A 23,281-nucleotide genomic window follows, 5' to 3' on the forward strand; every position below is an offset into this window, starting at 1 on the left:
CCAAAGACAATGACTTGATTGAAAAAAAAAAACAAGAATCTCAAGACAATTTAGATCATACTCTTTGTTATGAGATTTGCATAAACCTGAAATTAGCCTATGATGAGTACACACTTAAAGTGTTCAGAAAACGTCAAAGGTTTATTTCTTAAGTATTTTTAGGCTCTGATTAATTCACTTTCCCCACATTTTTAATTTAGGAATGTAGGAACAGTGAATACTGGTTTTAATTCATTGGGTGCAGGTGGCATTCAGCCCAGCTCGCTTCTTTGTATGGGACACACCTTTACTGAAACGCACGCTAACATGTCGGTAGTGCATACTTGGGACTTCCATCTGTTGAGGGCAAAAGTTTCATAATACCTGCTCAACTTTTTCCTCTTGCCTTAAAGCTCGGAGCATCAGTGTCAGCGCTGTTTGAGTGTGCGCTTCAGCTGTGTGTGACTTTCTAAACTGGATGGATTAATCTAACCTGGGGAGAGCAGCATTACACTATCCAGTGTACAGCCTGCCGGAATTCCATTCGAAGAAGAAGAAGACTTCCAGTTTGCCGTACATAAACAAAGATGGCGTCTTCTGCCGATGTTCACGTCCGAATATGTGGACAAGAAATTATCAAATATGACCTCGAAATTAAGGCTCTGATTCAGGTAAGAACTGTGTTGAAAGAAATATGGTGTGTGTCTTTTTATTTAGGCACAGTACTGTTTTTTGTTCGTGGAAGTTGTCCGTAAATGCATCAAACAACGACTTTAAAAGTTGTTCTAAGCAAAGCTAACGCTAGTTAACTTTTAAAGTGTCAGAGAAACGACGGAAATTTGTCCATTATTTAAATTTTCTTAAACAATGATTTCTGTTATCACTGCTCACCGTGTTATTAACCATGTCAGTAAAATTTTTAAGTACGAAAAGTAGACGTTTACCAAAACATCCCACTATCATGAATGTCTACTTCTCAAGCCTGAACATGTGAATTAAGGAGTTTTCTGTTCAGATGATGCATCATAAGCGTTAACTGACCGCTGTTTCTTTTCAGTTATGAAAAATGATTGACAACACTCTAAAACGGCTTCAATCAAACCTAAAAAGATATATACTTTGGTATTAACATATTTTTTTAATAATAGTTTGATCTCCAATTTTACCCTAATTGATAAAGATAATGACAGCAAAATCTACCACTACAATAAATGTCATTTTGATGCAATTGAGAAAAATCGCTTCCCGCCCATGCATATATTCTCCGTGCTTCGTAACAGTCCAAAGGCCACCTTTTTTAATCATTGGCTACTCTAAATTTGCCTTGATGTGTGTGTGCATGTTAATATTTCTTTATGTGTTGTAGATAATGAATGGAAAATGGACCAGCCCTACCAATTAGGACCCCTCCCATGGGTTTATACAATTGATTCATTGTACTTTATTTATGTCATGCACAAAAAATGTCCAACCTCACGGGTCTTAAAGACAACAGAAATACCATTTTTTTTTTTTTTTTTAACTTTTACAAGTTATTTATAATCATCCAACCAAAAATGTTAGCATTTATCAAAGATAGCTTCCTAAAATGTAAATCCCTTAAATCATAGTAAATTGGACAGTAAAACAGAAAATGCTCTATCAGTTTCCCCAGTCACTCAAAAAAAAAAAAAACCTCTGTCCTCCTCTGGAGTGGTATTAAACGTGCCAGTCTCTAAAGCTAAAGGAAAAGTGTTTGACCGCAACTGTGCATGTCATGATCTTTATCTTCTAGTTCGATTATACTTTGTAACTATTTATAAGACAATACATTCATAGTTTTGGTTTACACCATTTAGCAACAGACCATCTTCTCTATACATAACAAACATAGCAGTTGTAACTCAAGTAACATCATCTGAAAATGAAAGACATTTTATTTGCACTAAATAGTGATTCAAGGTACTGATGATAATTAAAAGTGTCCTGATTAAAGATGCTTTTGGTCGATCTCTGATCAGACATCTTTACGAGCCTGTTCTTAAGCTGCAACATTTCACATTTGTGTCTGATGTTTGGGGTCTCCGGTCCCCCATCACCACACAAATTCAGGACTGATGTGAATTCATGTACTCTAAGAAGGCCTGAATAGCTCTCTGGTGTATAGAATTACAGCTTCAGTGTCCCATGAACCCCCAAACACTAGAGGCAAAGTCAGACATGGGACACACATGAATTATAGAGTTGTGTAAAAATTTAAAAACCAATATTACAACTGTGTTAAACTTTGTTTAAAACTGATCCCAGGGCTGATTGAGAGAAAGGGAACACTCACTGCGTCTTTAAATGTCATGTGTTCATCTAATGTCAAGCTGAGATATCATTTATAGTAAAGCCTAGGGCTAAGATACCTTATTCATATTTAGTTAAGTCAGTGAGCTTTTGACCAATGTGTGTGCTCATCAGCTGGTGCTAAAGTCAAACTTACTCAGTTTTCTTACTGTGAGTCATTTGAGATAAATAGTAATAATAAATAATCTTGATTGCATTACACTTAACTGTGTGAATGTGTTTGTTTTACCTGCAGGACATCAGGGACTGCCCTGGACCTCACTCAACTCTCATGGAGCTCAACTCTCAGGTCAAAGAGAAGTTTAGCAAACTGAGACTCAGAATCCAGGTCAGGCCTAATAACACACACTGTCTTATGTTGGGCAGATTTTTCTGCTAGAATTCAAACAGTTTGTTTCGTTGTTTTGTGTCTTTGTCAGGATCTGGAGCAGATGGCAAAAGAACAGGACAGAGAGTCGGACAGACTGGTCATTCAGGCAGAGACAGAGAGTCAGCGAAGGCAAATGATGAGGTGTGTGGATGCACACATACAAACAAGAAAACAGCAAGAATCCTGTTTTCACTTCTCAAACAGTTTCCTTTTTTGTACTTAAATTAAACTTGGTTAAGAGCCAGCGTTCAGTCTTCCACAGTGCTATAATCCTCTGTAAAAATATCATTATCAATATGACAAAAATATTTTATTATATTTTTGTTAAGACACACACATTCAGTAAATTTTCAAGGGTTTGTGTCATGATAAAAGGAAATTGTGTTAAAGAATTTCCTAATTCTCTGAAGAATCCATGTTTGGTATAAGTGAAAAAGTGCAAGTTATTAAATGGGATTGAAGGGATTTCATTTTAAGCGCGCAAGAGATATAGAGAAAATGGATAATGTAAACATTTAGCTGAGGAGCTTTAGGAGAGCCCGCCTGCCCTGACGGAACGTTTGCAGCCGGATACACGATGGACTCCTGGGAGGAGTGGAGGATCGTGTGCCTGTCGATCCTTTCTGTTGAGGATGTTGAAGACGTGTACATAATTGGAATTATGATAACAGGTTTCCTGCTGTTTGGAGCTGGCAGCTTCCTGATCTAGCGCAAAGTTTGGAGGACGTTGGCAGCACTTTTGGCAATTGACAAGCTGCCCGTCATGACTGAGGGAATGTGCAGGGCTGTCAACACTCAGACTCAAGCTATAGGCGAGCTAAATCGCAAACAGGATGCGATTTTTGAGCTCCTTCGCAAGATTGATGCCAACTTGGAGAAGTTGTCAGCTCGGCTCGGCTGAATGGGCCACCGAATTTGGACATATTCGAGGTAAAGCCACTGGGAGACTCAGAAAGACTCAAAGGCAGATGGAAAATTGCAGTGTCGGCCTGACCCAAAACAATTGTTATCTTCATTGGCTCCCTGAGATAACCAGACTTCCCAAGGCCGGTTGCCTCTCCACTCTCCTTGGTTGTTATGTGGACAAGATGCCCACCCCCTACTCCTGTGAACTTTGTTTCTAGATCAGAACTCTCCGAGGTCGTCTCCACGGCAATAGCCGTGTCTTCGTCACCTATATCAGACGGCAGAGACAATGGGTGGGACTGAGTGGAGATGAAGTACACGGGCTCACACATACGCACACACAAGACACATATAACACGCACACCCCCTCCAACTCAACGCCTTTGCTGGCTCCCACCCCCTCCTCCCTCCCTTCGCCACAATGTAGCATGGGAGGGTTGTGGCTGCGCCCGCCCCCCCCCCCCCAGTGTCTGTGCTGCGACACCTCCCCTCCTTAACACCCCCCCCCCCATGTGCAAGTTCTCGAGTTTTGTTGTAATGTCTTATTATGTTGCTGATGTGCTGAGGTGTTTTTTTTTCCAAATTCCACACTGTGCCCCCCCATACAGGAGCCTAGCTTGGGAGTTGCTTTTTTTTTTCCCTCTTCCTTCCTCTTGTTCTCTTTTTCAGTTAAGTAAAAGGGGCGCTGCTCGTGTGGCAGCCCCGCAGTTCTCCTGCTCCTGTCTTCCCCCTGTTATGTGTCAATGTCTTTTTTTATGTTTCTTGGACGGGATGTAACTGAAAGGCAATCCCCCCCCCCCAGGGGGATCAATAAAGGATTGATTGATTGATTGATTGAAAGTAAAATTCCACTATTTGGTTGCTGAGTTCTTTTCTTCTGTGTATTTTAGTAACCAAACAGCATGGAGGAAAGCTAACCTGGCTTGCAAACTAGCGATTGACAACATGGAGAAGGATGAGCTGCTGCATGGACGAGAAAACCTGAGCACCAGACAGAGGTGAATCAGTTTGCTGAAGCTAAGTCAATCAGTGTCATACCATTGTAGATTTATCTCTGTTCTTTGTAATGTATATCTGTAGCAAAGTTATACTTTGTCACAGAGTTAGAGAAGTTCAGAAAGTACGTTGAATGAAAACTGAAGGAAAATAAAATAATTTTTCAGAGTCATTGGTTGTTGTTATCATCATTATTTTTAAGACCAAGACAGTGCTAGCTCATGTGATGTCAAGGGATGCATGATTTCATCATGGCTGGTTCTACCTTTGTTGTACAAGAGGTAAGAGGCATGTCTTTAACTCTGCGGTACATACCTCATCATAATAACAAAAGCAGGTGAATCACAAGTAAGCAAATTTGGTTGCTGCTATCTCTATTTCTTAAAAACAAACAAACAAAAAAAGTTATTAAAATGAGAAGGATACTGTAAGAATTGTGGATTTTGTTGGTTCAAACAAAGTTACAGTTGAGTCAGATTTTCAACATTTCAAGTTCGAGGTTGGATGTGTATGCCTGTGTTATGCCTTGTCTGCAATGCGCAACATGGAAATGGAAAGGTGGAACAAAGTTGTCCCCCCTCCCATGAGCCACCATTGTAGGTATTAACAGAGGCTCACAATGCTGTGTAAATGCATGTCTGAGCATGCACATATGTGGAACTCCCACTTTTGTTTACTTGTTGTGCTTCTTATGCTTCTGTAACCCAATGTGAATCTTATCATGGTACTCCAGTATTGTGCTGTTGCAGAGTCCATGTGGAAGTGCTAAGTCATAGTGATGGCTTAACTATGTTTTTTTTTTCTTGTTTATCATCATAAATGTTCTGTGTGTTTTCTCCCAGGAAGGCAACCAAAGAAAGCTTAGTGGAAACTAGTAGCAATATCACAGAGAGTCTGATGTCCATCAGCAGGATGATGGCTGAACAGGTGAAGCAGAGTGAAGACACCATCGGCACACTTGGTAAAAAAAAACCCACCCCTCCTTAATTAATCTGTGTATACTTGGATCAGGCTTATAAGTTGTGTATTAACAGAGTTTTTTACCTGTTAAAATGATTGTACATTTCTATTAACATTTTCTAACAAATCCCTCTCACTCTTCATTTTAGCCACCTCCTCCAGAACAGTTCAAGAAACCAATGAAGAATTCAAAAACATGACAGGAACCATCCACCTGGGGAGGAAACTGATCCTCAAGTACAACAGACGGGAGCTGACAGACAAACTGCTCATCTTCCTGGCTCTGGCTCTTTTCCTTGCCACCGTCCTCTACATCCTCAAGAAGCGTCTCTTTCCCTTTATTTAGCAGGCTGCTGCTTCTTAAAGAGGCTCACACTGAAGCTTCAGGAAGAACGTTTTCCTGATAAATCAGTCAGCAGAAAGTTACCACAGGGAGTACGAGAAGGTATGTAGAGGAAGTGATGATTATAAGGGTTTGAGGCAGAACAGGGACTGACTGACGCACAAAGATACTGCCAAAGAAAAAATCTGTCATCTCATTTAACATTGTTTTTAGCTTGAATGATATGATGCAACATATGGCTTTGAGATCACCTTAAGGAGGAACCCATCAAATATGACTAGTTAAAAGAGTCATATAGTAGGAAGTGGGTTTTATAAGTTTTAATGCACCCACAATGATGAGTTTAAGCCAAGGTGCAAGGCTCCTGTCAAAAGACTGCACTGTCTTATAGGGAAGATTTATACAAATAAAGAAAGCACACTCCACATCAGCTGGTCTTTGAAGGCATTCATATTACTGCAAGAAAACCAGCAGCAATAAAAATGACTGAAGTGCACCAGGGCCCTCATAATCCTAGCTTTTATAAACAACCAGGCACAAGGCTGTCATATGCAGTATCTTCATTTTGTTTACTTTTTATTGTCAAATTATAATCCCTGTGTGTGCATCATAGAATGAGTGTATGCTGTTGTGATCTGTTTACTTTTCCAAAAATCTATTGTTCCAGTTATTGAATAGTTAAATTGTGCCTTTATTTCGACCTCAACTCCAGACAACTGATCCAGAAATTGGATGGATTGCTGATCCTATGAAGACTGTCTGGGATGCTAAATCAATATGTGACAGTTCTGAATAAATGTCTTAATGTTAGAATTAAAATAAGTATTATAAGCCGTTTTTTGGAATTCTTTTTTACTGCATTTCCATAGGTACACCAATAGATGGCAGGATGCTCAACATTTATCACCATGGGATGCTGCACTGTGAATTTTTGAAAAGTTATAAGTTAAATTTTTGTTATACCAAATGGCTTCACTCACAACTGTCTCTATCAAATCACATCATTAAAGTTTATTTTTATTGAATTAAGATGCTTACAAATATATTTTTTACATTTATTTAAATAAAAAAATCACATATCTTGAAACCTGGGATCTGTATGAAATGTAATGAGTGAAGAATAACTTTAAAACACATGTACATAACACTATAAATACAAAAACATTTAAATAGGTAGACTACCAACTTTGAGCTGCACTTGTAATTTCCTGTAGTGTTTGTGTGTCCATGCCCTTACTTAAGGATGCAAACTTACTGTGATACTAGAGTGAGGTAGATCATCATTTTTCTATTTAATATAGCACAGATATTTAATAAGTTATGATCTATTGCTTTCACTTTATTGACTTCCTCTGCTTTGACTCGGCTTATATAATAGTAATAAGTGCATGAACTTCTCTGTGAACCCTGTCTGCACCTCTTTTCTGTTTACGATGTGCTGACTTCAGATGTTGCAGACACAGGGAGATCAGATTCTCTTGCTATTCCAGCTAGACTCTTGTCCTCGTTTTTGGCTGCTGTGGTTGGCTCCTGAAGGGGTCCTTGAGCAGTGATAGGCCAAGGCGCAGTGGTTAGTGGTGGACTGGTTGTGGTGAGCTCTGGAGCGTCTGATTGGCTCAGAGAGCAGGTGCTGCTGAAGCTGCTGCACAGCGCCCCCCAGTGTTGCTCGCACTGCTTGCGCAGCCGCTGACCAACCCATGACCTGACCTCGTCACCACAGCTCAACAGGAAGTTCATCAGCTCCACATACGGTCTGGTGGGACATACATACAAGAGACAAGTTCACACAAAGAAAGATGGGTCAGAAAATAAAAATTACAATGAGGATACTTATTTTTCATTGTCAACTGACATTCTCTTGAGATGTTTGCCTTAAAGTTATAACTATCAGGTGGCTGGTCAAATAAGGTGAAATAGTGCTTTATCACAGTAGAAATTCTCAGCTAACAGAACCAGAAGTGAAAAACAGTTCCAGTAATAAGGGAAACCATACAGAGCTATGATTGCCTGGCAAAGCCATGTCAGACAGCTTTTCTAGAGAGATTCCACAAGAGAGTCAGGTGACAAACTAGGAATATTTACAAAATCTGCTTTACGCACTAGTTCAGATGGCTGCATCGTTCAAACTTAGGACTGAACTGCAGAAGACAATTTTTGGTATCCCATGTGAACATTGAGACACTTTAACCCTAATTACAATAAATATATATTCCTTATTTATTTCTTAAGGATTTATTTGTGGCTTTTGTTTTGACTGAACAGTTCAAGGCTGGATTTGAACAGGGCAACCCCATAATATATACATGTTTCTTAATCTAAGCAAAATAGTCATGTGCTTCAACCTCACAAGCATTTTAAAGTTGCAAAGCAGTCAGAGTTTGGTATAGTTTAGGAACCAAAACTACATTGTTAGGTGAAGGAAAGACACATAGTGAGGACAGAGATAAGACAGGATAACGGAGAACTTTCTGGGCCTCATCCAAAGGGGGGCCCATAGAGGTCAGGAAAATATCTGTGACAACTATACTCTATATTTAACTTGAATGATAACCACTCTTATTAAAGAAAAAAAATGTGATTTTTCTCTGTTTATGCTGTAATACAGTACAGCTTTATTCAAATTGTAAACCCCTTTTCTGAAAACAGAATTGCCTTTTTTTGCTAATGTTAACAATGTGAATGGCACAATGACTAAAACACTGGAAAGCGATGTAAGACTTCATAGCCAAGCCATTATTGCACAAATGCCAGGATGCCAGAGAATAAGGAAGAGGGAACTGAAATAGCTAGAACAGCTTTGATAGATTTAATAAAAAAATAAATAAAAAGATTGCAAAAGGAAAAAAGGAAAAAAATGGCAAAATGGGTTGATGGCAAAGACTTGCAGATAAAAAGTTGTAACAAGTGGTTACAGAGAAGCAAGAATGGGTTAGAAGCAGCAAAAAAGGGTTCACATGGGCAAACATTTGATCAAAGCTTCAAAAATGGGTTTAGAAAGTCAAAACGAGGGGCAAAAATGATGAAAAGTAGTTAAAGAGTGGCAAAAATTGGTTAAAAGAGGCAATATAAAAGGAAAATTGTGTTTATTTCTTTAGAAAAAAAACACATGCTTGGACTTTGATTTGTTTTTGAAATAATTTCAGACCTCATATTAAGTTACCAGATCATGCATTTCTGAACCTTTACGCATCATTGATTACTCTGTGTGAGTTTCTCTCTAACCCTGGGGGAAACATCAGGTTGAACTGGACCAGGGTTCCCATGGTGTCCATGTGGTCCCACAGTGCGAGGCACAGCTGGTGTTTGGAGTAGCACTCTCTCTGCAGAGAGTACACCATCTCTTTAATAGCTGAGCACCGGCGGCTTACACAGCTGAAGCGCTGCCGCAGGCCCAGCGCCATGCATCGCAACGCATCCTTCACAAATGACTTTCCCTGAGAGGAGGAAAGAGACAGAAGGAATCAGTGAGACATGTTTTTCATATGAGTCAACTATAACTATAGACATCAGCATTTGAATTTCATCTCATTTTCTTTTTTTATCCAAAAGGGGGCGTCAATACTGACTTAAACTGACAGGAACTTTAAAGTGAAAATGCTGGTTATATCTTCTTTCAAGCACCTGATCTGCTATGTTCGATGGTAATTCATGGAGTAACCAGGATGCATATTTGATAAACACCTCCATCAGAGAAAAGTTCCTCTCTTTGCTGTGATACTTGCATTTAAACAACATAATACAGTTTGTTACTGTGGAGCTGTATTATAATTATCCACGGTCATGGATTCCTCACTGAACATCATCCAGTGAGCCTGATCATACAGGAGACGCATTGGACCTGCATCACTCTCTAATGCACTTCTATTCTAGTAAAGCAGACAAGATGTCCCCTCTCTGATTTCAGTTTCCCTCTCAGTTTGTTCTGTTTCCAGTGCTGCCATGCATAACTATACAGTGATCCTTATACAAGCCACATTCTTCACAAATGACTGCAATGAGTGAAGGGATTAGATGAAATAAAAACATGTATGCATATATGCCTTATCTAAGCCTGTGATTGCTTAATGTTGGATATGATTTCAGACTACATCAGTTAAGCAAAAGCGACCTCTTGGGGAACAAATTAGCCTACTTCTGAAAGTGTTTTTTTTTTCATGGGTGAAGTGAGGTCAGATAGTTGTGGTGTCCCCCCACCTGGGAGTTGTAGCGCCCAGCGTTGTGCAGCAAAGTGAGGCAGATGTGGTGCAGCCCTTGTATTTCACAGGAGTTGTTGCTGAAGCACTGAAATGTCCCACAGCCAACATCCCCTGAACTCACCAGGCAACTCTGAATATCAGCTGACAGGGACAGAAACAGAGAGAGGGATAAGTGTTTACTTCCCTACAATTATTGAACAAAAGCAGGAGAAATCCCCCTGACTCTTAAAACACAACATCACATGAGAAGGGTATGTTGTACTGAATATCAGTATGGCTACAACTGTACGATGCCAATGTTACACAGTGGTTTACAGGATCAAAGTAAAAGGTAATAACATAAGGTACATTTTTGGTTGTTTATTCATTCATTCATTTAGCTCCATCAACACCACTAGTTCCTCACCTTGAGCAGATCTGGACTTTTGCCAGCTATTTTGTATTGTGTACATTCATCTCTATTTTTTGTTTACAAGAACCAGACTGTTGTCTGGCAGTTGTTTTGTGACCTGTGGGAATTAAGTCATAAGCATGATCAATAACATGTTACTCAGAGTGATTATAACATCTCAAGTGGTGTGATACATTTTAGTGTAGTAGTTTAAATTAGGTCTCATGTCGCACCTCTTGTCTAATCAAATTACTTTGTCAGACCTCACTCTTGAATAAAATGCTAGTATAACATCAAACAATGCTGAGGACTTAGCTGTCATGTCTTATCCTGCAATTTTAAACAGCAACAACTTTGCAGAAAGAAAAAGAAGTTGCCCTCTAGAGACACTGAGGTAGTTGTGAGTTTAATGTTCTGATGAAATAAGTTTTGTTTTTAGATTACAAGTTTTAGTATTTCTAAAACAGGATAAGATTATTCTGTCATCTCATCTTGTTTGGATAGTGTGAGAGGGTGACAGGATTTTTCAAACATGGACTTAAAGGAGATTTTAGTTTATTTTGGCAGGAATTATTTTTTTCTGCTGTTGGTGCAGCTTGTGGGTCAGTTATGCCCTGTCCTGCTTGTGAGGAGGGAATGTGCTTGGAGAGGATCAAGCCGCTGAAGCAGCGCATTGAATTACAGCCACCTACTAATGGGCAGTGCATCTCTTTTTAGTGAGCCAGAACATTTGGCTCGACTCAGTAATAAAATGACTAATTGGTCATTTGACAGCTCTTTGGCTGCAAAGTGATTGGTAACACTCCTAGATTGAAGAACGTGGTCAAATATAGCAGTGTTGTAACCTGAACAGCACATTTGCAAACTCTGTAATGATCTACAGCTTGGTGTTTTTTTTGACACCCAGTGTGGAAAAACTGGTATGTCTCAGTGTAAGTAGTATTTTCTGATAGAAAGTTGAAGTTACAGTGAATCTGTAGTGTGGAAAATGTAAACAAAGATTCAAACCTCTCTGACTTGACCAAGTAGCTCACAACACTAACACATATCAAAATCACTTCATAGAAATACTTACATCCCATTCCTGATTTGTTTGGCTTTTCTGTGGCTGATATAGAGACATCAGGATTTATTTAACTACTTCTAAAACCGGTATACATGAATGAATCCTGGATTAGACCTCTAATGCTTTTTTGTTTTATTTATGAAATGTTTCTTTGTCCGTCATTTTTGCAATGTGGTTAATTCATGAATGTTACTGACAAGATTTTGTTTATGAAAAAAAAAAAATTCTAAAACCAAAAATACATTGTTTTGGCAAATTATGGCATTTCTTATTTGAGATAAACGGTGTCTGAAATGAACGGTCTGTGAGAGGGGCCATCAGAAATGTACAGTCTGCTGCCAGACCCTCGCTCAGTATTTGAAGATGGAAGTTCCTGTCTTTTTTCTTATTGTCTGTTCTTTTAATACAGTTATCATTTACATGTTTAAAATAAATATATTAATCAATCAACAAAAAACAGTAAAAATTTCATTACAGGACCTCTAATATTGGCCAATTTAAAGAAAATCTAATCAATACGGATAAAGTCACATTGCTAGGCAGTAATGTTATTAAAGTGTGGCATTCAAAAACACACTGCCAAAGGCCATGCTGTTGAAATACATCTGAATTTTCTCCTCTTTTTTGTTCCTATCTTATCTATCCTCTTCTATGTAAGAGTGCCTGTGACCACCCAGAGACCAATGCTTGGAAGTAGGCTGGTCCTTGGCTTTTTTTTTGCTTAGTGTTGTTCTTCTTTTGTTACAGCCTTTGTAGAATAACCCCAAGATGCTGTTTTGCATTCAGAAATATGAAAAGTTAAAAAAAAAAAAAAAAAAGTTTTATTCACTTCCACTCTCAGATGGGAGTTAACGCTCACTCAAAGGAGCTGGCTCAAAGAGCCGACTCGTTTACTATCAGCCCATCACATTTACATCACAGTGGGAGATAAAGAAGCGAGGCAAACTAGAGTACCCAGCCTGGTCTGGGACAGGCATAAGTATACTCTAACGTTATAGGACTACAGTCTGCAGAGTATGTAAATTATGCCCAAGTGCAATATTCAGAAAATAAAGGGCCAATATATGATTAGGCTATGTTGGATAATAATGTCAAGTATTATAGTTCTTTTCTCCTATAGATTTACAGCACACTATTATTCTATATCAGTATAATGTTTATGTTAAAGAACTATACTGACAAAATCAACTGCCATAACAGGTATTCTCTAGAGTAAGCTATAAATACCACAATACATACATTTGGCCTATTTTAAAATACTTTTGCATTTAAGTTAGCAACAAAAAGTTTTGTCTTTGTTTAAAAGACGGAAAAAGCAGGCTACTGAAAAAATATGTGTTGCATGGTTTATTTTAAAAAATGAGTTCAGCGCTTAGATACAAATGCTGTTTTGTTCACTCTATGAGAAATCCTTTTGATGAAACTGCGCATGCTAATTCAGAACATCCTGATAATATCTGGCCTAGAGATGAATGCAATTTCTTGATCTGCAGGAGATCACAAACAGTGTTAACATGTGATTTAGTTGCTATATTATACCATTTTTGATTGGATTATCAGAACTAAGAGTAGGCTAGCTATATGCTCAGGGTAGTAGTCCACGTGCTGTTGAAACTCACCTGTGCTCTGCAGAGAAAGCCGTCTCTTGGCCTGGCTAACTTGTTTCTCTTGGACATCATGCAGATCCATGGACAGCACCTGTTGACAGACCAGGAGCAGAAAAAACACAGCTGAGAAGCTGGCTGCCATGTTTCACCTCAAACGACGTTCAGCGTTTCTCAATTTCTGTTTATTTTGTAGGTCGCTGTGGGGATTTTCACAAGAAGAGGGCTTCACACTTCAACAGATTAACTGCGGCATGAAGGCTGGAATATATAAAGCTGCGAGATGGCTGCGCGTTCACGACGGCCTGAACGTTAACCTCCACCAATCACAGTGTGGTGTTGTGAACGCGCACTAAACTGGAGCCAAAAGTTCGTAATTGAGGAGAGAAGCAGAGAAGCAGCTCTCTTCTGTAATTCAACGAGACCATAAAAAAACCATAATAAGAATTCATACTTCAAACCTGAATAAAGGTTTAGAAATTAGGAAGAATAATTGTGTGTTACTGTTTACTCTTTATCATTTTCTTCTCAATTCGAACAATGTTTTTCTTGTTTGATGAAATGCACTTTATATATATATCTCGTGAGATGTAATTTGCATTGACATGCTAGGATGTGTTGTGTTGTAGGTAGATGTTGAAATAAACTTTTTAAAATTGTTTTTGTCTGTGTTTCAGTGGTTATTGTTGAGTAATGATAAAGCCCATTTGATGATGAGGGAAAATAGGCAAAGGAAAATTATGCCTTTGAAAGACATATCTTAGTTGAAAATTTAAAAAAGGTCTCATAAGGTTTTGATGTTCCTCAGTGTGCAGGGGTACGTGAAGGTAAACCACTCAAGACATCTACACTCAATTAGCCAGCCATGGGTGGGTGTGAGCATTAGCAGCATGACTGAAAAAGACGAGCAGTCTATGTGGAAAATAGTTTTACAAAATGTCTTCGTGCTACATTCATTCAGCTACATGCTTATCTGTGCATCACAAATCATGTACTTCTGTGCAAAATACTATGTATTTAATAATATTTTAAATACATAAGCATGCTCACTCAGAGAATTATACACAAATGCAGTATACAACTGAAATACTCAAAACTGTCCAAGAATCAAGTGTGGAACGTGGCAGTATGTATTGTCTATTGTCTCGCTGTTGGAAGGTTGTGGGTTCAATCCTGAGCTCCTGCAGTCACATGACAATTTGTCCTTGGGTAAGACACTTGACCCCAGTTTTTTCCCACTGGGATTAGCTAATACTGATGGCCAGTTCTCCATAGCAAACTCTACCATCAGTGTGTGAATGTGGAGTGAATGGGTTATGTGATGTGACCAAGTGGCAACCTCCGGTCCTGAAAAATAAAGCCAATGTGGAAGTGCAAAAAATTTGCAATACCGCGACTATCCACTTGAGGCTGGCTGCAGGAACACAGGAAGTCCCGTCTGGACACCTGTTAAACAGCTGGTTTTTACACTAGAAATAAACTGGTCTACAGCCTGGTTCAAAAAGACAGAACTTGTCTTGTTAGCTAGTGCCTTCATGTGCTGTCACTGTACGGGGGTGAATTTTTTTGTATCACAATGGTTTAGATTATATTTAGGAACAACTTCACTGTGCACTAATTGGCGCGTCTCATTTGATTGTCAAATAGCTCGACAGGCAGATGCTACGTTTCTGACAACCAGAATGCTAGCGAGCTAACTGACAGGTAGTCGTGCTTAGTGGGCGGCCCGTTGATCCAAAGTTCGGTGGAGACTGCAATTTCAATACGGGAGCCGCCGCGGATTGGCTTCAAGAACTGTTTGAGTCCGCCTATTGTAAGCAGACGGCTGACGTCACACAGGGTTTGTCCAATTCTTTCTACAGTCTATGGATGTGACCTGTGGTGTTAAAGTGCTTTGAGTAGTTAGAAGACTAGACAAGCACTATACAAGTCCAAGTCCATCTAATCCCGTAAGACTTTAAACTCTGCTAAGCCATAAAAAGCTAAATGCTTACATGAACTTGCTAATATGCTAAGAGATGAAACTATGATGTATTGTGAGAAAATGCAGTCCTCTTAGTAGTTTGTAGGCATGCTAATATCAGCACAAAAATACAGAATAAGCAAATGTTTTGCTCAGTGTCCAGTGTCAAAATCTGACCTCAGCCCAACATCAGGACCGTATATAATTTAATAATTTTCAGGAGTGCGTGTGTGGAAATAACCTTATCAAAAACCAGAATTGATGCTGCCCTGCCTGCCCAAAGAAATGGCTGTTCCCCTGAAAAACCCAGAGACCTGGCCCTCCTTGGTTAAGATTTATGGATGATATCAATACATGTGTGTTGGATGAGTAGAATTGGTGCTAGCATCCTGGCCAACAATTCCCTCATTTTGGAGCTGTGTCATGTTTTTTACCAGGTTTTGATACTTAATTATGCCACCTTTCAGCCACTTTTTAACTGCTTTCCACCACTGTTCCACCACTATTTATAAAGCTCTGTCTTCTTCACAGTAGCTTTTTGTCGTCATATACATTATTAATGATGTAATTAAATGTGTAAAAACCCAATAAAATTGTCTGAGCAAAAAAAATAAAGCTCTGTCTGGACATCTGCCATTATACCTCACCTCTTTACTGAATGTGTCCACTAGCCGTTATCAAACTCTGGATAATGCTTGAAGTTCCAAGAGTAAACACTAAAATTGGAGAAACATCTTTCAGCTTTTGTGCAGCCCACAGCTGGAATACTGTACAGCAAACGCTAAAACTAAGTTCAGTTATTAACATATGACCGTTTCAAAACATGATAAGGAACTACTATGTACATGTTTGAAACTATTTTTAAACTGTGCTCCACTTATTCTTAAGTAGTGATGTCTATTTGCATTTGTGTTTCTTTCTCCTTGCTTATTTATTGTTTTGCATATATTGTTTTAATGTACTCTTGATGTCATTGTAAATGAGAGCATGCTCTCAATGGCATCTCAAGATTAAATAAAGGTTAAATGAATGAATTAATGAAATTTCTGCGTTCTATAGCCATTTTTGCCAATTTTTAACCCCAAGTTTTTTTTTAACCACTTTATCACTTTTTAACTATTTTTCTACTTTATCTGGCCATTTTTCAATTTTTTTTAACTACTTTTAACACATATTTTTCCATTTTTGCCAGTTTGACCCATTTTGCCACTTTAAAAAATGTTTTTTTAACCAATTAATTTAAACGTCTGCCATTTTCCACTCATTTTTGCTGTTTCATAACCCATTTCTGCCTCTTTTAACCTCTTTTCACCACTTTTTTTTGCCAATGTGTTGTCATGTTTAACCCATCATCGCCAATTTTGCAATTATTTCATTATTTTCCCTTAAAGTTGTCTCAGTGTCTTCTACTTTATTGTCTGGTATCCTGAGGTTTATGCACATCATGGCTTAGCTATGAAGTCTTACATTACTAACCTAATGGTTTAGTTCAATGTGCCCATCCACATTATTAACGGTATCAATAACAGGTAAGAGAAGGGGTTTACACTTTGAAAAATACTATATTATACTACAACATAATTGAATAGATAAAATGTCTGTTGCTTTGACAAGAGTGGTTATTATTCAGGTTAAGGATATAAAATGGTCATCACAGCTTAATTTTACAATGGACCATTGTTTTGCTGACCTCCATGGGCCCCCAATTTGGCTGAGCCCCAGAAATCTTTTCCTTTTATCCCCCCTTATGGGCGGCCTTGGATGCTGCTAGTGGACAGCCAAGGGATTATCAAGGATACTCCAATTCAAACTTGTGCAACACTGGACATCCAAACCGAAGTCATCCACCCGACAATGGTTTTCTTTATAAGGATCTCCACTAACTACATCGTTACAACTGTTGTGTCAATATATCACATAAAGGAACGTCATGGAGCACCAGCACTGTCACTAGGGAACATTTAAATTTTGAAGTCTAATGCTGCAGAACTAAGAAAAGAGTTCTAGATGATTTCTGAGAAATATCTGAAAACAAAATCTCTCAATCATTTTTATTACATGAAACCACTGACAACACATTACACCTTTAGTGCCAGTTCAAACGAAGCCTTTGGGTTTTACCTTCACACTTTTTTTGGTGATTTTCCAGTCTTCAACTGTCTGAAACTTGACAGATTTTTCACACTATGCAACTTGATTAGACGACTTGTTTCCTTCTAGTTCCTTTCATGTTTTTTTAAATAGCTGAGTTTTAATTGAACATAACTGAGCATAGGAACTCAGTTAATTTCCAGAGTTGCTTTTCAAATAATACCCAGAAAGTTTATACTGTTTCGTCTTTTTTACCATTTAAATATTCATTTCTGGATCCGTTCTATTGTTCGGAGGAGTTAGTATCACACCTTGAAATAGCAGATACAGAAATAACTCTAAATTGATGAAACAAAGATCTTTATGAACGCATCTTGGAGCATGTTTGTGAAGCTGAGGGGACTTTATTCTTTTATTTTCTTTTTGATGTGTTCAGATCTTGTTGTGTAGTTGTTGTGGTTGTATGTTTTGTCTCACAACAGCCATGACCTTAGACACTCACAAAAGGGCCAACCACACAGTCATGTGACACCATGACATCAGTGAGTCACACAAATACCTCTCAGTGCTCCTCAGATGTGTCAATCCTTCATCCGTGAGGCCTTCAAAGACAGGGATGAGACCAGTATATGTGTGGTGGTAGTTGTACTGGGAGGTCAGGGGCATATGTATGTGTATATATGTGTATGGGTCCATGCAGGGGCCCAGTTAGGGACAACAGAGTCTCACAGGGGCAAACATTTGGACTTTTGTAGGAACCCCCCTCCTCCCTGGGCCTTTCCCGCTTGTTCACTGTCTCATCCTGCTTCAAAACATCCCACAGCTTCCCTCACACAACCCCTGATGACCACCCACACAACGACCCCTCACCCCGACACCCAGCACGCACACACTCACATGCCCTAAAACAGCACACTAATGCACACACCAATATGCAAACGGTAAACATGCAGGGCCTTCTTGTACTCTGTCTCTCACATGACTCTGTGGTAAACAACACATCTGCCTGCATGCCTCTATGTGCATACAGATCAAATTCAGAAGTATCTGCTTTGTGATATGAGAAGGAAACATTACCGTAATCTTTGAGTCTTTAACTTCTGAGTTTATCAGTTACTTGTTTTGTTCTTAAACCTGCTACTGCTGCGCTTACATGTGTAGTCACCTCTGTAGAACACCTGAAATGTGTAGCATAATTGCCTAAGTCATATTTTAAAGTTTTCAGAAAAAAGAAAATATTCTGGCAAACAGAGGATTTTTGAAAATAAAAGCCACAACAAGGACTACATCACAAACTAGAAAAGCACTTGGAGTGCGCAGACCTCCGCCATTAGCCCTATCTACCAATAGTACAGAATCCTTTGAAAAATTCCTGGATCTAGACAGTGATCTGGATCACTCCCAAAATCTAATCAGTTCTTCCTTATGTTATTTCTGGCATTTCCTGAAAATTTCATGAAAATCCATCCACAACTTTTTGAGTTATATTGCTAACAAACAAACTAACAAACTAACTAACCCACCCGATCACATAACCTCCTTGGCGGAGGTAATACAAGTGACTTATTACACAATACAGATAATAATTAATAGATGACTTAGGCATATAGTGGTTATGGACTGTAACAAGCACTCTGATTGGCTGAGGACAAAGGCAGTAAGGAACAATGACTTAGCAGCATTAGAAGAGTAGAGTTAAACAGATATCACAATTTGGCCAAAAATGACCAAGGCAATTATGCTATGAGGCTAACAATATAGCAGTATCATCAGCATATAAAGTTAAAGCATTAGTAGTGTTGATTTTTAACTTTGGTGTGTGAGTGTGTGGGGGGGGTGTGGGGGTGGGGGAGGGGTGTTAACTGTAATGTGTCTTGAAGTGTGCACACCTGAATTTCATTTGGGTTCAATACATCTATCGCTTTCTCTCTATTTATCTGTTCATCCATGTCTCTCACCATCCACTGAATAGTAAAAAATACACTTTTAGGATAATTCATGTGTTAAGGATTTGCTTGGAAATATACATATTTTTTAATTTACAGAGCATTTACTAACAAATTTGACTTTCAGGTATTTCATTCATCCATGTCAATGAAAGCAGTAAAGATTATTATGGATTATTGATATTAACTTGTAGATCAGTATAACACATTAATCTACAAGTTGACTAGGCAGGTACTTGAAGCATATGTTTACACTAAGTACAACTACAGGGTACACATATAACCACACAAAGTCAGATGCACAGAACAACAGGTTAAAAAATGCACTGAGACACATATTCTTCACATGAGGATCAGTCTCTTGCCAAAGCAAGCACTAAAATCAATAAAGTTACACAAGCTGTGACATGCTCTCTCTCACACACAATAACTGACTGAGATTGAGGCAACAGTTATGCAGGCTCTGCTAAAGACAGAGCTTTTCTACTAAATGTTTAACTAATCTTTTGAGGAAATTATAAACAAGTCTTGGAGATTCAGAGTATGGCTCTACAATATAAGATGTTAACTTTTTTCTTTTTTTAATAATCTGAATGACTTTTCAGAGTTATTGTTGTTAATGCATCCCAGGATTACTCTTTGGTTTACTTAATCTTCCTTTAACAATCTGAGAACAACTACCCCACCTAGTGGTGCAGAGTTGTTATCATGGTGTCATGTTAGTATCCTAAAAAGCACAGAGAAATTTTTTTGTCATAGGAGAGAATGATTATACGACCTACAGCTTTTCATTTTATCTGTAAACCTTAAAACAACCCAGGGTATCTTCTGAAATAAAATACAAAGTCAAATTAGTACATAAAAAAAGAGATTACAGATAGAAGATGATATCAACCGTTTAGTAAAGCAGAAAGTATTCACAACAGCTTTATTCCTAATACATGCAATAAAATTAAACCTTATGTGGGATGATGAAAAATTAAAGCGAAACTTATCATGATGAGCCTGCATAAGCACTATTTTCACATTTGTAAACCTAAAGGCACCCGCCGTCTTTATTTTATTTAAGCAAGTGACTGTGAATTCACTAATCTTTCATGATTTTGTCTTTCCAAATTGATTTAAGTTGACAGAACATCATTTGTAGAAATGCATTTTTACACAGCCTTAGTGATAAATCTGTGTTTGACGATAACATTTCATTAAAACAAATTAGTTGATTTGCAAATAAAAAAGCAAAAAACAAAGAAAAAAATCAACCATGTTTGCGCTTTGTTTTTAAGGACAAAGCTGTGCCGTGACTACACCACTTAATGTCCTCAAGCTTCTCCAGCTTTGGCTTTGTTTAGCACAGGTGGCCAATGAAACAACAGAAGCTTATGGTTTATTCTGACTGTGTCTCAAACAGAGTTAACAGGGAAAAATCTCCTTCTTCATCTTCCTCTTCCTGTTCTTCAGGCACTTCACAAAGCAATGAAGACCAGCAATAAACAGCACATGTACCTGCCAGATTCAACCATAGTTTTCAAAATCCTTCTCGCCCACTGAATAAAACTTCAGTTTTAAACAGATCTCAGGGGGTTTTGGGGCCCGAAGCACAAAGGGCCTCCTGTGGTTCTGTCAGTTCAGACAGTGCAGTGTTAGAGCTCATGGGGGTCTCCTCTTTTTTTTCTCCTGAAAGGAAGTCATGGATTGCTGTTTCTATGTGCGGCCTGAAAGTGTGGTTCATCTTTGGGTCCACGACCTGAGTGATAATTCTGTCTACACCAGATTCCAGCATGCCAGATCTAAACAAACAAACAAATTAAAGAAAATGAGCAACATGTAAAAAGCTGAAAAAACATACAATACATCACAGATCATAATTGACATCTGAGTTTATCAAAATTTTAAATTGATCATGTGATCTATTTTGTTATGGCTTTTATGCCTTTATTCAAAAAAGACAAGACTGGAAGGAAATTTTGCTTACAGCAAGTTAACTTGTATAATTAGGTATGAAAAGACCTTTAATTTGTGCAGTTACTCTACATGTACAGATGAACAAAAGCAACAATGCAAGGAGCAATGCTATTAGTCAGTTGTGTCTCCTTTTTCCTGGATAACAGCCTGCAGTAGTTTGTTGTAGTTTTCAGCAAGAATCAGACACGTCTCCTGAGGAATCCCAGCCCATTCTTCTTTGGCAAGCTCTCAAGCTCCTCCAGATTTAATGGTCTTCTGGCATGGATCTTGGTCTTCAGTTCATGCCACAAATTTTCAGTGGGATTTAGGTCAGGACTTTGTGCAGGCCAGGCAAGAACATTCACTTTGGTCTTCTGGAGTTAGTTCTTCACCAGGAGCCATGTATGATTTGGGTTGTTGCGTTAGCATTTCCAATCACAGCTAAAAACACATCTTTTTTCCTTGGCCTTTGACTCTAATTAGACCACTTCCTCATATCCCTTTTCTGTTAAACCAACACTCCCGATATAAACGTCTCTTCACTCTTTGTGTTTATTGTCTATTGTTCTTTGCTGTTCTGTATATATTGTTATTTCTATCTTGCCTCTCTATGTGAAGCACTTTGGTCAGCTCATGCTGTTTTTAAATGTGCTACATAAATACACTTGATTTGATTTGATAGAATACAAAGTAACAACCCAGACCCAGTTTTGCTCCCGACTACTTGAAGTGTTCTTTCAAAATCTATCTTCACGACTCCTACATTAACATTAATACTCTTACTGCAGTGTCTCACTGTGGGGATGATGTTCTTTGGGTTATATGCCTCTCCCTTCTTTCTCCAACATGAGCAATGTGTCTAAGGCCAAAGAGATAGTTTGATTTCATCGGGCCAAAGACAAGCTTCCAGTATGCATAAACTTTCTCAAGGTTGTCATTAGCATACATCAGTCTGGCGTGAAGGTGTCTCTTCTGCAGAAGTGGATTCCTGACTTGGCTGAGTCATTTGCTAGTGTCTTGGCAGTTGTTCTGGGATTTCTTGACACATATCCCACTAGTTTTCTTTCCAGAGTCTTTGAAATCTTTCTCTTCCTCCCTCCGTCAGACTTGTTCTGTACCGTGTTGCTGTCTTTGAATTTCTCGATGATACTTCTCACCAGTTCTTGACACTTGGAAATGCTGTCATAACTTTGAATGTCCTCCTGCTGTGTAAGCATCAATTATTTTTCCTAATCCTAAACTGTTTTATTTTGTTTTTGTCACAATTCTTTCTTTTGTGACAACTCAAACTCTTACTGAAGTTTGTATACTGTGTGTAAATTGGAAGATAACCCTCAGTTTTAACTTGATTTTACAAGCTTGGAGCATGACAAAGTAAAAGCACGTCATTGTACAACAGTATTTTGTGAGATGGCTCAACATTTAAAAAAAAAAAAAATTAAATCTTCATAGGGGGTCTAAAAATTTCGTCCTAATCTGTACATTATTATTTATTTAAGCCTGTTAAAAGCAGCACTTACTGGACGACACTTTGCCTCAGGACGTTCCTCATCTGGTTCTTGTTGATAGACGGGTTCCAGTCCTGTGTGCTCAGCTGGGACCTGACAAAGTTGTCAACTTTCTGTCGCAGGTTTTGGTAGGCAGGCTGGCAGCAAACAGGACAGAAGTATAAACTCAGTCATAATTCACACAAACACTCAGAGACTACTACTGTGAATGAAAGGTCTATTATAGACAGAGCATGGGCGAGCACTTTATCTCTTGCAGCCAGCGTTTATATTTTTTAATCACATTGAACCTAAACAACAGAAGAACCTAGTGTACCCTCTGTTATCTACCTTTGTGTCAACGTCGGCCAGACAGTCCCGACGGAACTCGTCGAACAGTCCCCGGTTCTTCAGATGCTCCACAATCATGCCGATAAGCTGCGGGTCTCCTGGAGGGAGGTTGGCTGGACCGACACCTGCGTTGCCGCTTCCCTCCGCCATGCCAAACCTGGGTTATTAAATATTTCGCAAAATATTTACCTGCAAGCTACATTGAATGCTAGCTATCTGTTTTTCCAGTGCGCGTTTAGCTAGTAAATACGGGGTTCATTCGTTGCGTTGTGTCTACACAAACTGCGGGCGGTGATTTTGTATGTCTTCATACGATCAGTAGATCCTGGCGCGGTTGCTCCGTCGAAAGGAGGACGCTGT

The 23,281-nt window shown here is 38.7% G+C and overlaps 2 protein-coding genes across 2 annotated transcripts; one reads left to right on the plus strand and one right to left on the minus strand.

Annotated features, from left to right (window-relative positions):
* The first annotated feature begins 539 nt into the window (after positions 1 to 539).
* Positions 540 to 6,716, plus strand: bnip1b (BCL2 interacting protein 1b). Its single transcript, XM_041801727.1, has 6 exons — positions 540 to 650; positions 2,546 to 2,638; positions 2,730 to 2,821; positions 4,477 to 4,584; positions 5,425 to 5,543; positions 5,692 to 6,716. Exons 1-6 carry the CDS (start codon positions 567 to 569, stop codon positions 5,886 to 5,888), a joined length of 693 nt encoding a protein of 230 aa, XP_041657661.1. The 5' UTR covers positions 540 to 566; the 3' UTR covers positions 5,889 to 6,716.
* Positions 6,717 to 7,127: 411 nt separating this feature from the next.
* LOC121519232 lies at positions 7,128 to 23,272 on the minus strand. Its single transcript, XM_041802073.1, has 7 exons — positions 22,922 to 23,272; positions 22,604 to 22,728; positions 20,719 to 20,929; positions 13,158 to 13,236; positions 10,080 to 10,222; positions 9,108 to 9,319; positions 7,128 to 7,638 (listed from the first exon to the last, which is right to left on the minus strand). Exons 1-7 carry the CDS (start codon positions 23,069 to 23,071, stop codon positions 7,314 to 7,316), a joined length of 1,245 nt encoding a protein of 414 aa, XP_041658007.1. The 5' UTR covers positions 23,072 to 23,272; the 3' UTR covers positions 7,128 to 7,313.
* Positions 23,273 to 23,281: the final 9 nt, after the last annotated feature.

The sequence above is a fragment of the Cheilinus undulatus genome, linkage group 12 (genome assembly GCF_018320785.1).
Source record: "Cheilinus undulatus linkage group 12, ASM1832078v1, whole genome shotgun sequence".
Classification (NCBI taxonomy): domain Eukaryota; kingdom Metazoa; phylum Chordata; class Actinopteri; order Labriformes; family Labridae; genus Cheilinus; species Cheilinus undulatus.

Excerpts from the sequence above, each read along its gene's own strand:
- bnip1b (XM_041801727.1), top strand. The coding sequence starts at position 567 with ATGGCGTCTTCTGCCGATGTTCACGTCCGAATATGTGGACAAGAAATT. Across the intron at positions 651-2,545 it reads AAATTAAGGCTCTGATTCAG|GACATCAGGGACTGCCCTGG; the intron begins GTAAGAACTGTG and ends TTTTACCTGCAG. Across the intron at positions 2,639-2,729 it reads AACTGAGACTCAGAATCCAG|GATCTGGAGCAGATGGCAAA; the intron begins GTCAGGCCTAAT and ends TGTCTTTGTCAG.
- LOC121519232 (XM_041802073.1), bottom strand. The coding sequence starts at position 23,071 with ATGGCGGAGGGAAGCGGCAACGCAGGTGTCGGTCCAGCCAACCTCCCT. Across the intron at positions 20,930-22,603 it reads CTGAGGCAAAGTGTCGTCCA|ATCTGGCATGCTGGAATCTG; the intron begins GTAAGTGCTGCT and ends TTGTTTGTTTAG. Across the intron at positions 10,223-13,157 it reads GCTTTCTCTGCAGAGCACAG|CTGATATTCAGAGTTGCCTG; the intron begins GTGAGTTTCAAC and ends TGTCCCTGTCAG.